This window comes from Branchiostoma lanceolatum, chromosome 18 (assembly GCF_035083965.1).
Source record: "Branchiostoma lanceolatum isolate klBraLanc5 chromosome 18, klBraLanc5.hap2, whole genome shotgun sequence".
Classification (NCBI taxonomy): domain Eukaryota; kingdom Metazoa; phylum Chordata; class Leptocardii; order Amphioxiformes; family Branchiostomatidae; genus Branchiostoma; species Branchiostoma lanceolatum.
Window position 1 is genome coordinate 11,372,357 of NC_089739.1, and position 11,517 is coordinate 11,383,873.

General features: G+C 44.1%; 1 protein-coding gene across 2 annotated transcripts; it reads right to left on the minus strand.

The window, feature by feature from the left end:
- Positions 1–5,895: 5,895 nt before the first annotated feature.
- On the minus strand, positions 5,896–10,554 carry LOC136424250 (uncharacterized). Of its 2 annotated transcripts, XM_066412781.1 has the most exons (6): positions 10,426–10,554; positions 9,844–10,026; positions 9,003–9,182; positions 7,943–8,766; positions 7,452–7,717; positions 5,896–7,318 (listed from the first exon to the last, which is right to left on the minus strand). In XM_066412781.1, exons 1-6 carry the CDS (start codon positions 10,544–10,546, stop codon positions 6,844–6,846), a joined length of 2,049 nt encoding a protein of 682 aa, XP_066268878.1. In that variant the 5' UTR covers positions 10,547–10,554; the 3' UTR covers positions 5,896–6,843. The 2 variants fall into 2 exon arrangements, with proteins under 2 accessions (XP_066268878.1, XP_066268880.1); XM_066412783.1 differs by lacking the exons at positions 9,844–10,026; positions 10,426–10,554 and adding an exon at positions 9,308–9,454.
- Positions 10,555–11,517: the final 963 nt, after the last annotated feature.

The following is an 11,517-nucleotide window of genomic DNA, read 5'->3' on the forward strand; positions in this document are numbered from 1 at the left end:
GATTTGTTATTTGTAAGTTTTCTATGCCATAACTTCCTCATATGCCTTTGTTGCAGCGTCTTTGATGAACCTGGGGACTTCACCAAACACAGGTAGCCTGTTGGCCTCCCTCTGCTGCCCCCTGGTGAAGTGGTGAATCACCTTCTGTCTGTCCTGCTGCTGGTTGTACAGGGTGGCCAGGCGGTAGTGAGCACGTGGCACATAGAGATCACACTCTGGTGCCAGCCTGAGGAAGTGCTCAAACTGTCTGATGACTTCTGTCTCAGACACTTCCTTAGACAGCTTGGCTGTGTAGTAAACAGTGTTCAAATTGTCCTGTTTGTACATAAGGGAACTAGCCATGGCGGACAGGGCTTTAGCCAAAGCAGACATATTGGTTGTTGGTAGGTCACCCCTCTTGAAAAGTTTTGATATCATTGTTGGCTTTGGCTGAGGACTTGCATCCCATATGGCCAACCCCTGGTAGCAGTAGATATGGTGCAGGTGTTGGTACAGCCAGTCTCCTGGTCCGTGCTGCAGGGTGGCATGAACCACCTGCTGTAGGGTCTGCACCCGGCTGTCTCCGTCTGGCAGCTGTAGAGCTGTTAGCAGCAGACAGGTGCTGTCCATGGGGTCAACTTGTAGCTGGGAGGTCGTCAGCTGCTTCAGTTTGCCTTTATTTAGGTTCAACCATGACTGTTCATACAGTACTGTACTTGGGAAACTTGGTGATACAAGGCCATGCAACATGAATCCCTGTACCAAGGCCGTTATTCCCTGCAGGTCAGTGTACTCACTGTTGGTCAGGATTTCTGCTCCTTCCTCCCAGGACCTGTAGGTCTTGATGTGGTGCTGTGCTGTTGGTGAGTCCTTGTGCCTCTGTAGCCTGGCTCTCAGCCACTTGAGAGGTCCCTCTTCCACCTCTCCAGCTGAAGCGAAGGACATGGCTGCTACAGAGGACACGTCTTCAGGCAGGCCTGAGTCTCCTTCTGTAGTCACACTGGGTTGTACTGACTGTGATCAGAACAGGGGATGAAGGATTACTTGTTATCACCAGTTTATTTGTATTCCATGACTTGTGTGCTATAAGGATATGGATTGGATAGTTTTATTCATTTGTAAGTTAAGCCGTAGGAAAAAGGTCACTGTTAGCAATCATCAGTGATCCAAAAACCTGCTGTCCACAGCTCTTCGATTACATATAATTTCTTAAACATTGACTTATACCAACCCTCAAAATGCTTCTTGTGTAAATACATGGTATCCCCTTATCATAAAAGAAAATATTGTATTACAAGATAATTGTTTAGCTCAATGCTTTACAAAGACATAACAGCTTTATTAAAGATTTGCCGGCAATATTTACGGGCAAACCCGGTTTTTACCACTGTAATTTACGTCACGTTCTCATGCATAAATAAACTATTCCAAAATCATCCTGTTTAACTACACACACACACACACATTCTCGGAAAAACAAATTGAATACTAGTATATTTCACTCTCTGATATGTATATAAATACAATTCATCATGCAATGTACCTGTTTTTCTAGCATCCCTGTCCACTCCCATCTTTCCCCTTCCTCCTCTGTCCCTACTCCCTCTTCGTGCTCATCGTCCTGTTCCCCTTCCTGTCCCTCCTCATTAGTAAACCACCACCCCTCCAGCCCCACTTGGATCGGTCCGGTCCAGCCGATCCTCTGCAGCTCATCCTCCAGCAGCAGCTGCAGACAGGTGCGGTCAGTCCCCTGGTGGATCCTCTCATTGAAGGTACGAAGGACCCAGTAGCCAGCCTGGGAACACAGTTATCAGATGCAATATCTTTATCATTCTGTGGCTTGGCATGGTATTTAATGTTCCCTTTGTACCAATAGATTGTATACACATGAGCGTCAACTAACCAGATACCCCAATCACTTACAATCAAATCATTATAAGATCTTGTTTAAGATAAGTTGATATATTTACAATAAATTATTCTGAGATAATGATAGAAATAAATCTACTGAATGAAATTGATTCATCCAGAGACGTTCTTAAAAAAACTATATTATTAGCCACAGACGGGTTGAAATCTTACTTCTGAGAGGAACTTAACGTCCACAAGGAGAGACCCTTCTTCGATATTGTCTACTTTGATGTGGCCATCTTTCTCCACAGCATTGCGGATTGCCTTGTCAGCTGCGTCTTTCTTGTTACCCATGTAGAAGGCTGTAAGGCTCATGGCCCCGGCCACAAACCCTGCTCCAACGATGCCTACCGGCGACTGGGTGGCTTGGCTGGTAATATAGGATCCTCCAAGTGTCGCCCCACCGACGACGGTTGCAGCTGCAAGACCAAGGTCCTGGATACGAATCCTCACTCCCCCGACCCCTCCCTCTTCTTTCTCAACCACCTCTGCTACCAGTGCAGGTGTCGGCTGATCTGCAGCTGCTTTTGGAGGAGCAGCTGCAGCTGGAGATGAAGCCTCTTCAGACATATTGATTGAAGCTTGTAGGTTGACACCTCAAGAACTGGAACTGAATATTGTTTGTGACTCTTTTTTTCTGTCCGAAGACTGTACAAAATGGCGGACTTTGCCCGTTGAGGTCATAAGCAACCTTTGATTCTGATAACGCTCCCTATATTTAACGGTTAACTCTGAGTCATGACTTAGCAATGATCCAAACGTGGTAAAAATTCTAAGCATAATTTTTTAGGCTAAATCAACTGTCATGCATTGTAATCACAAGTATAAGAATAATGTATGCGTTTCCTACATATCACACAGCCCCTATTTATGTTCACGCTTGCCATTTAACATGTAAAGAACAAAGCCATATAACGACCTAGTTTGGTACCCGGGCCAAGTACTCGTACCTGCAAGCTACAAGTGACATAGACAGCCCCGTCTGCTGGCGACAGCCCTACCGGTCTACCATAACTTAACCTTAAAAGAACTAGTAAAATAATAATAAGCATTGTGATTGGAGCGTTCCACTATCAAGGTAACATGTTTCTACCAACTGTGAGCATTTATTACTTTTAGCATCTATTTTATTATCCATTACTTTATTGGTGAAAGCAAAATGCATGGGCCAGTTGTTGAAGCTTCAAGTTTACCTCATCATCAGTACCTTTTGTCCTTTACGGAGCGTCACCACACCTTGAATTGGGTCGTTTGGGGCCGAATGCCTCCCTTCCCCTCTACCCCAATCCATCCCCCTCCCACCCCATTGTCGAAGACCGTGTATTGTGTTTATGTTAACGATTTATAGCGATCATGTTTATGCGGCTCATCATGTAGTGTAGAAATAAGTGTGAAGAGAAATTGAAAAGTCAGTCTCAAATCATTAGAGCAACACTGTAAGAGTGACAATGGGGTATACGAAGTATATGTAGCTAACGGTCTCAAACGACGAAATTTCATACTGCTTCTAGCTAATTGTTCTGAGGAATTTGTTTCCAGTTGTTGAGACAACTAAAAAATGAAAATACACCAATGCATGCAAAAATGTGCATGTTTACATATATCTGCAAATGCAACTCTCACACGAACCCAAGTAGATACTGGGAAATAGGGCACTGGCTAGGATATTTATTTTCTGTAGCTTTCAAGGCATCAACACTGAGAGCCAACATGCTAGAATTCAATTGTCGACAGAAGACATAATAATGTTCATGCATTCATTTATTCATCCATCCATTCATTCATTCTGCAAGTGAAAAAATATATTTGAAACAGTCCCTTGTTGTTGATATTTGAAGCCAGGCTACCATCATGGTATACATTACGCTTCAGGGCAGCTAAGACACAGGGTATTCAACCCGAACTGTAAACATTACCTTTGACCTTTAACGCGCGTGACGCCACTAGACCTTTGTCCTGCACGTATCAACGTTGTATGTATTTTCAGCGAGACTACTTTATAATCCTGGCCGTGACATGACTCTAAGACAATTCTATTCCGTCACAAAACAGGTGGGGTTTGTGCCATTCATGTAGGGCAAGCAAAAGCTCCATTCAACTGTTGTAAACCACCTGCGTGGAGTATTTCTCGGGACAAACAAGCTCAACAGGTACACGCCCCCCTCCCACAGTTCTTTACAATATGGCTGAACAGGGTACGTCGTTTCGTCTTGCTTCGCACGATGATTACGACGCTGTAATACGCATGTCTAAGGACATCTATGGCGACACAGACTACCTGCCCGCGTTCTTTCATTCCTTCATTGATGATCCGGACACCTCGATATTCCTGGCTGTGGTGGGAAAAGAAGTGGTGAGTTTTGATAACATTTAAACGTTACCGCCCTATTTCAGCACGTTTGCAAGTGCCTAGGTCAGGCCTAAGAGTTAAAAAAAGCTGGCTTGTAAGTTGTGAACACTTAATAGTGTCCTAAAATAAAAAGGAAAGGCCCCTTTTAATTATGAGCTTAACGCATACAATTATATGTCAAGCCTGTCTTGGTTTCGGGGTCACCATTACTTTTCCTGTGACTCTTGACCGTACTTTGGTCTTATGAGGACAATGTTGTCAGGTCCACATCGTAAAATTATGACCATATAAATTTAGTACATTTAGAGTATGAAATATAACACATATACAACACACACTCACATAGACATACACACAAACACGTACACACACACAAACGCACGCTCACACACACACGTATACAAACACACACACACGTATACAAACACACATATGCACACTCAAGAGCCTGTATTTTCGTAGATAGGACTACTGATGGCTACTATCACGGAGGGAGGGAAGGCCTTTTTCAGCACGTCAGGAAGAGTTGCACCTGCGTGGAGAAGGAGGGGCATCATCGGGAAGTTGGAGAAGTATCAAGACGCGTGGATCCGACAGAACCGCCCAACAGCCCGGTATAGACGAGCCACGGCATCCATTTCCAACGTGATGTTGAACGGACCACACAAGGGCATGCGGGAAGTTTTCAGCGTGGTTGGTCTACATTAGCCTCCTTCGCAGGCTTCCTAGAACGGCGGCGTATATATTTGGGTGAGGTCACCGGGTGGCGCAAGTTCTTACACGGGCCAAGGTTCTCTAATGCCGGCAAGGGAGTTTCGCTGCCGAGGAAGTTATGTCGCCGAGGGACGATCGCCTTTAGAAAGAAAGAAAGATAGAAAGGCGATCGTCCCTCGGCGACATAACCTCCTCGGTAGCGAAACTCCCTTGCGGGCATTGGAGAACCTTGGCCCGTGTTAAAGAACTTGCGTCACCCCCTCCCCCATGTCCCCCAAATATATACGCTGCCGTTCTAGGAAGCCTGCGAAGGAGGCTAGGTCTACATTGTCATTTACATGTGTGTGTGTGTGTCTCTCTGTGTGTGTCTCTCTGTGTGTGTGTGTGTGTGTGTGTGTGTGTGTGTGTGTGTGTGTGTGTGTGTGTGTGTGTGTGTGTGTGTGTGTGTGTGTCAACACGATAACTTGAGAAGGCCTGGGTGACTTGTCTTCATATTTGATATGTGGGGGAGGTCTTCAGAATGTCGGACGTTTCGGCCCATGGTCAGTTCGGCCCCTCCCAAATCAGGACGTTTCGGCCTCAGGTCCAAGACATTTCGGCCTCAGGTCCAAGACGTTTCGGCCTCAGGGCCAGGACGTTTCGGCCTCAGGGCCAGGACGGTTCGGCCCGAGCCTCCAACAGGGCATCCTACGGGGGTTTGGTTCGTATTTCAATGCTTTAATTTCGACTTCTTATTTTCTTTTTCAGATGCAATTCTCCTCGACAGTTTTCAGACACCCGAATTGTATCATCACCGAACCATTTTAAATGTTGAATTTGTTACCAGTTATGGCGTGGAATTTTTTGTTGTATTGTATTGTGTTGTCGATTTCCTTTTCACTAACACATTCATGTTCTTTGAATCATTTCTAACTTAAGATTAACTAGCCCACAGCCCATCGCAAATTTTGACTATTTATTGACAAAGGGGACTATTGCTATAACATACAACAAACACCTTTTCACTAACACGTTCATGTTCTTTGAATCATTTCTAGCCCACAGCCCATCGCAAATTTTGACTGATTATTGACAAACGGAACTATTGATATAAAATACAACTATCACCTTTTCACTATCACGTTCTTTGAATCATTAAACTGAACGATCAAACTGTCTTAAGTAAAATATCTAACTATCACTGAAACAACTAAATAACCAGACCCAGAATACAATACTCGATACAAACTAGAAATAGAAAACAATTGAAATAAAGTTACAGTAAAGTTACAAAAATCACAGTTACGTACATTGTAACTTACAAAAAAATTACGGTAGCAAATTACACGGATATTTTGATGAACTTGCCGTGAAGTGCCGAGAGACGTTGTCTGACAAAGCGACGCGGTCTCTGATTGAAAATCAGGTTGATTACCGATGCGCGTTTCAGCCAAACAACAAGTACAAACTAGCCCACATCGCAACTTTTGACTGATTATTGACAAACGGAACTATTGATATAAAATACAACTATCACCTTGTCACTATCACGTTCTTTGAATCATTAAACTGAACGATTTAACTGTCTTAAGTAAAAATATCTACTGACTATTACTGAAACAACTACTGAGTAACCAGACCCAGAATACAATACTCGATACAAACTAGAAATAATAAACAATTAAAATAAAGTTACAGTAAAGTTACGTACATTGTAACTTACAAAAAATAGTGTACTTCACGGTAGCAAATTACACGGTGTAGTGGATATTTTGATTTTATATGATGAACTTTGACTTCACGGTGTATGATTCACAGAAAGGAATCATGCATGATAACAATGAAAATTGCGAACATAAAGTTACAGTAAAGTTTCAAAAACTACAGTAACCGTTCATCGCAACTATGTACTAGTGCCCGGGTGGTCCGAAGATCTTGGAGCACACCTCCAACAGCATCTTGGCAGTCGTCTCGCCAGCCGCAAACTTCTCCCACTCTGTGAACAGGCGGCCCTGGATGCGCCTGTACGTGGCCCGCTGGTACCGGCGCACGTTACCCTCTGGGACCTGCCGAGTGTAGACTGCTACCAGCTGGCTTTCCCGGTGCAGGAGAGAGATGAGCAGGTACATCGGGAGGTTGGGCTTCTTGGCTTTCAGGTTCAACCTGTTGTGCCAACCTTCCACGTCGTTGGTGGTCCGAACGGACAGACCGTAGACCGACCAACGGCGTGGGGTCCAGAGTGAACCTGAAAGCCAAGTGTTATCCACGTAGTCTGCCAGCTCGGTCAGTTGCCTGGACCCCCTTGCCTTGGCCCGCAGTTCCTCGAAGGCTGGAGGGATGCAAGCTGCGGGGAGGTACGGGAGGGCTAGCAGTCTCCGCAACCACCTGAAACGTATAATCAAAAACATATAAGGCCATATAACAACCTATCCGTCACATCAGCAACCACACGCACATATATTATTGTCAACAGAGACTTCAGATACAATTGTGATTCTAAACAAACAAACAAACAAACCTGTGAATCCGCTCGTCTTCCATGTACGGCTTCTGTAGTCCACACTGCTGGGCGTGCCACCAGACCACCTTCTTCCAGTGGAAGCTGCAGCCCCTCATGCGCACGGTCGGCAGCAGCTGAGGGACGACGCGCCACAGCGTATCTTCGTAGTCCACGACGCACTCCTGGACTTGGATGTCATCAGGCAGTGCGTCCAGCAGCTCACTGAGGATGGCCCGGTAGTCCCCCTTCGCCTTCCCAGACATGAGTCCAAATGCGAGTGGGACCTATAATAGAATAGGACAAACATCAATAATAACTTCGAAAAAAACAGTCTTACACTTAACAAGTTGAGTAATACTCATTAATATCAATGATGAACATCAATACTAACTCCGAAAACACAATTCTTACACTTTACAAGTAATATCCATTAATAGCCATGATGTGCGAGTTAACAACGCACATCTAACTGAAATTATAGGGATAATACAACGAAATTCTATTCTTACCATTTTGATGTTACCATCGTGCTTGAGGAACGCATGGACCGACAGCAACTGCACGAATGGTGGTCGCGCCACCTTGAAGGTGCCGTCCATATACCAGCTGTTCGACTGGCCCAAGAGGTCCAGCTGCTGTTGGGTGGCAAGCAGGATGTGGCGTCTTCTCCGTTTGACTCCCACCGGAATGTCGGCCCGAAGGAAGTCCTCTGGAATGTAATGTTCGTCCAGTTGGAAGTTCATGAGGTCCTCGAGGTCCTTTGGCTCCTTTGGTCTCATTTTCGCCTTTGCCCTGTTGACCCGACGTAGCAACGCAGCTTGGCTGGGCAGCCCCGGGTGATGTCCAGCCTGCAGAAGGATCTCATCGACCAATTCTGAGGCTGGCTCAAAGACTTGCTCCCTTGCCTTCGTCCTGAGCTGAACAGTGACCTGGGCCTGCAAGGTTGCCGACAGTTCTGGTGGGTGGCAGTGGCTGTGAAACCCCGCTTGGTACTGTTCCCCCTTCTGTGTCACGATAGCGCGACAGTCTACACTGCCATTCCTCTTCGTGCACCGCCAGTGTGTTGCCTGTCCGTTCCCCTGCTTTACGGGCTTCACTGTGTAACTGTAGCCCGTACTGCTCACCAGCATGTCCCGTCCTTTTCTTGTCGCTCCCTCTACCACAGTGTAGGTGACAGGTGTATCGGACGCGTCGGGGTCGTCGGTGTTGTCTTCTATTGGCCCATCGGCTGGATGGGTCAACGATGTCTCCTGCACATCCTCGACGGATGAAACACTGCCGTGACTGAAGTCGTTGAGGCTATCGCTGCTTTCTGCACCAGGGGAGGCCGGCTCTGTGGAGGGGATAGATATATATATATTTTTAATCATATTGTATAAAAGAATCAATAGTCAATTTGGCTAAAAGATTTTTTGAATTGAAATTTCACGTAAGTTATAATCTAACACAGTGTACTGGATACCAGTAGTTATGAAGTTGAACATGTTAGTTAAGAAACTTATTTTATAATAATGAAAATACATAATTTTTGAAACGTTGTTTCCTTGTATTCAAACAAACAAATCATACCGTTCCCGTTGAGGTCATCACCCACATCCTCCTCAAGGTCGTCAGAAAGTCTCGAGCTTTCAGCCAGAGGCTGGGAGGTCGGGTCGTGTTCCATCCGACTGCTGTCCTCACACTGCCAGGCCGCCAACTGCTCGTCGGCGTCACCGCTCACCATACGGCGGTAGAGTCTCCTATCGATTCCTAAGACAAAAGGGTAGATCGTTCATTTAATACCATGAAATAAAGAAATCGTCCACATTACAGAGATAGATTACGAGACGCAGCAAAAAAGGGATTGCAAATAGTTTCATAAATACGAGTAGTACATGGGTTTCTGCAATTAGCCATCGGGCACGGATCTCCGGGTAAGTTATTACCATTATCTGTTACATTAAATGTTTTATGTTGCAAGTTCAAGTTCTTGTCGGAGGACTAATTGCAACGGTATCAGGACAACTCGGCACCAAGACAACTCGGCACCAGGCAGGACAACTCGGCACCAGGACAACTCGGCACCAAAATTTTTTTTTTACATTATTTGTATGAATGTTGAACTATTCGGCATACTATGTAACGATATACACCGGTACCTTTAGAATTATTAGTTTTAGGTTTTTTCTTCATTTTAGACCAAAATGTGTATATTTATGTCTTCTGTGCACTGGACTTGTTAATGTTTCAAGTTATCATGGCCAACGTGAGATACGACAAAAATACTCTCAGATATCAATGGGGTTTTGGACCCACCAAACTCTGCTAATCAAAATTTACAGGAAACATATTTGCATACATTGCTTAAAATGTTTAACTTAAGGATTTGGGGCCATTTCTAGACCGAAATTGTACATTCTTTGCTCTTTACCTTCGCTTTTGCGCGGCACGTCCCCCTCGAGGTCGTCTGTAAGCCCAATGCTCTCACTGGCAGGTGTGGAGATCAGGTCCTGATCCATCATGTGAGGCTGAGAGCAGTCAGCGCAGTGCCACGCCTCTAGCTCCTCTTCAGCTTCTCCTCTCACCATTTTCAGGAACAGGTCCCTACTGATGCCTGTACAAAACAGACACATCTATTATCATTACTTATATTCGAAATGATTAAAACATATTACACGCATATGCTTGCTAAATCATCGCAGTCACTTTAAATGGAGGCTATAATTACCTATCAAAATTAATGAAAACCTTTCACTTCGGTTGACCTGAATCAATTGATATATCTGATGTCAAACGACGGGCTGGGAATTCCAAAACGAGTTGCTAGGGGGCACAAGCTTATATCACTTCTTTCTGAGCGCAAGAGCCATATGCCACCTAACATCATAAACACACACAGACACACACGCACACATAGACAGACAGACAGACACACACACACAGAGAGATAAATGCTGCCTGAAGAATGTAACCTTCATGACATTTCATGGAAGTAAATATGATTTATTTTTACCTGACTGACAGGTGCGGTGTTGCAACTTGTCGCAATCGCACATGATGACCTCTTGGTTTTGTTCGATACTTTTCCTACATACTACACAAGTATGACTCGTGCCCACGGTTGTCTCTGTCATGGTTGGTACATTTTTCTTTACATCTTTTGCCCTGGACGGGCTATAGTCTTGATACATATGTGTAGCTTAATAGCCTGTCAGGTGTATTTAAGTGTTAAGACAATGATTATGACAGAAAGTGGTGGATAGGTATTTTGGTGTCAACCCTTTGCTACAGTTGAATACCATTATACACATGTGTTGATATCTTATCTCAGTAATGTACTTCCATCTGATAAGGGCAAAGTGAAGTTCATTCTGAGAATTACTTGAGATCATCAGTCAGTGCACATTGGTAGCTTACAGAAGCTCCAGTTTTCCTGGCACATCAGTCCCTGGAGCGTCCTCCTAGACGTCCCGACGTAGCTCACGCCCTGGTCTTCCTTGTAGTAGTAGTCCTTGCATACCTTCGCCAAATGATCTTAACCTTTATGACTGACGTATTAGGAGTGTCTCTCGTCAATTATGAATCACACTGGTTGATCGTCTTTACCCAAATAACAGACGTTGTCCTAAGTATAACAAAGAAGGTTATGCTAACATCATCAATTATGCAAATGAGGTCCTTATCAGCATAATTTGATTCAACTATGTTCACCTTCACATAACTTTCAAATGCACAACTTTGAAATTGCAATCATTTACTTGTAAGGAATTAACGTAGTTACTCATTAATTAGTCAAATTAGGCTTACAATTGCATATTTTCTATCTATCAACATCTCTCTCTTCCTCAGTTACATATGTCACATATTTGAAGTAATATCATGGAATACAGCAGGTTTTAAAATTATCTCATTAATCATGTAAATTAGAATCTGATTTGCATAATTATTGTCCAATCATACAAAGTATCACATCAGCTATCTACATACCAAAATTCATGACCATCCATCGAGCCCATCTTGAGTTTAAGTATTTTCTCATTAATTGTGCAAATGAGTTCTTCATTTGCATAGTTGATATCTATTAATCTTTCTCTCATCATCAGAT

What these genes read in the sequence shown, in the direction of transcription:
- LOC136424250 (XM_066412781.1), bottom strand. Translation starts at nt 10,546, where the DNA reads ATGACAGAGACAACCGTGGGCACGAGTCATACTTGTGTAGTATGTAGG. An exon ending in CGTGCCGCGCAAAAGCGAAG is followed by an intron (nt 9,183 to 9,843) that starts GTAAAGAGCAAA and finishes CTTTTGTCTTAG; the next exon opens with GAATCGATAGGAGACTCTAC. An exon ending in ACGATGGTAACATCAAAATG is followed by an intron (nt 7,718 to 7,942) that starts GTAAGAATAGAA and finishes ATTCTATTATAG; the next exon opens with GTCCCACTCGCATTTGGACT.